Here is a 2,004-nt window from a genome sequence, read left to right on the forward strand (position 1 = left end):
ACAGAAATCTGGTGTCAAATGAAGCAGAAATTCAGTATTGAATGAAATAAGCACTAATAAGTTTGACGCTGAATGGCACAAAATATGATGCCAAAAATGACAAGAATTTATACTGAATATGTAAACAGTTTCTATGAATGATCATAGATCTTATTTTCAGAGTGAAAACAAAAGAATCTAATGTAAACTATGATGAACAATCATGGTCAAACATGTAGCACAGGTGGGAATGACAACAATAATAGACACGATTCTGATAAAGAATGACCAAGAAGTTAAAAAAAAAAGTCTATTAATATATTGGTGGGAAGGTTCCTCCAACTGCACACAACTTAAGAAGCTAAGGAAGAAGATAGGCCATGATTACATGGCTATACTGGACAATATATCCCTTAAGATCATTAAAGATGACAAGCGTCCATTTGGGACCGTGCATCTTTGCAACTGGCACAGAAATGTCTGGCATCAAAAGACAAAATAGATGATGGAAAACTAAAATATGCAATGAGAATTAATTATTAACGTCTGACACCATGTGGGCAAAAAGACTAATGAATACACGATGAGTTATTCAGTTACTCCGACGTGATTTGAACATTTGTACTTATAGAAGATGAATCCGAAGAGCAACAATTAGCTGCCAACTCATTGTTGTGGCTTTTCGCCAGCCTTGTATACATGTATTCTTATAGAAAAACAATCGAAAGACTAATCACGCATGTTGCTAGTGCAGTAAAGAAACTCCAAAAGCTGTGGCCCTTGTTCTCAACTTAAGAAAAGCTGCATTGTACCAGCCACATAGGAACAAGCATGTTCTATTGTCAAATCATTATCACTTCACATTCGTTCCCGACAAAGTTAACACAGCAAATGACACATAGGATTCACCGACACACACAAAGCAACTCAAAATATATTGCATTGGGTGCACACACAAACATCTTATATCACACAGGTCATTGTCTGCAAACATGGAAATGTGTTTGCAAGGCCTGGAAGACATTTGTTTCCATGACGACAGCTCGGTGAGATCTTCTTCACCGTTGAAGATACTTTAACCCTCTTATAAAAAGGCATAAGACATTCACCAAAATAGTTTCACGGTAAGCATGCTCAAGTCATTTTAAAATTGTATGATTGCTGACTTCCAAGAATTAAAAAAACCATCCTCTGACAAACTTATATGGACATCTGGGCTGAAGAACACTCAACTTCACTTTCTTCAAAGTGGACTATTCTGAAATGGTAGACTATAAGAACATCTGGGGTCGAAGAACATTACTTCAGACTTTTTTTTCAAAGCGGACTATTCTGAAATGGTGGACTAGTTTTGTCAGAGTCACAGGTTGGGGGGGGGGAGGGGGAGAGGGGGGGAAGGGGAGGGGGGGGGGGGGGGGTGGGGGGGGGGACGCGGGGTGGGTCACTTGGTGGTACACCATCGTCATCATCAGATTGGTGGGCACTGCAGCCACAGTGATTTTTATGATGTAGTGCTTTCTCAAAGTCAAGAAGCTGCCCCATAAATGTAAAGTTAGGAGAGATGTTGGGCTTGCATTTCTTAACAAAGTCATAGGCTTCATTGAGGCACATGGACTGCTTAGACATCAGATAGGCTACGGTGACTGTGACAGAGCGGGAGATGCCAGCCAGACAGTGGACCAGTACCCCCTGCTTGTTGAGTCGTGCCTCATCTGAAACACAAAAAAGCGCACATTTTACACTTACATGTATTCAGAAATATTGTTCAGAGCTGTGAGATTTTACAAAACGAACATCCTCCATTTCTTTTTATCTTCACAGACCTTTATGCTAAAAAAAGACTATATAACCCTGCTAAAACAGAGTTCAGACTGAAGGAAGAATAAAGTTAAGAGATAGAGGAGCTTAAGTGTTAATCATTACATGGCTGATAATATTCTGGCATAGTTTACACACAATCCAAACCCCCTGCATGAAAAACAGAATAAAAAAATTAAAAATAGTAAAACAGAAAAAAAAATCGCG

General features: G+C 39.2%; 1 protein-coding gene across 1 annotated transcript in view; it reads right to left on the reverse strand.

Annotated features, from left to right (window-relative positions):
* Nucleotides 1-1,089: 1,089 nt before the first annotated feature.
* Nucleotides 1,090-2,004, reverse strand: part of LOC112572459 (dual specificity protein phosphatase 7-like) — a 3,721-nt gene continuing 2,806 nt past the window's right edge. Inside the window, exons 3-4 of the mRNA XM_025252153.1 lie at nucleotides 1,421-1,691; nucleotides 1,090-1,345 (exon numbers count right to left, since the gene is read on the reverse strand). Of these exons, the coding sequence (XP_025107938.1) occupies nucleotides 1,297-1,345; nucleotides 1,421-1,691 (320 nt within the window). The 3' untranslated portion in view covers nucleotides 1,090-1,296. The remainder of the gene's footprint in view (nucleotides 1,346-1,420; nucleotides 1,692-2,004) is intronic.

Source organism: Pomacea canaliculata, linkage group LG9 (genome assembly GCF_003073045.1).
Source record: "Pomacea canaliculata isolate SZHN2017 linkage group LG9, ASM307304v1, whole genome shotgun sequence".
NCBI classification, from domain to species: Eukaryota; Metazoa; Mollusca; class Gastropoda; order Architaenioglossa; family Ampullariidae; genus Pomacea; species Pomacea canaliculata.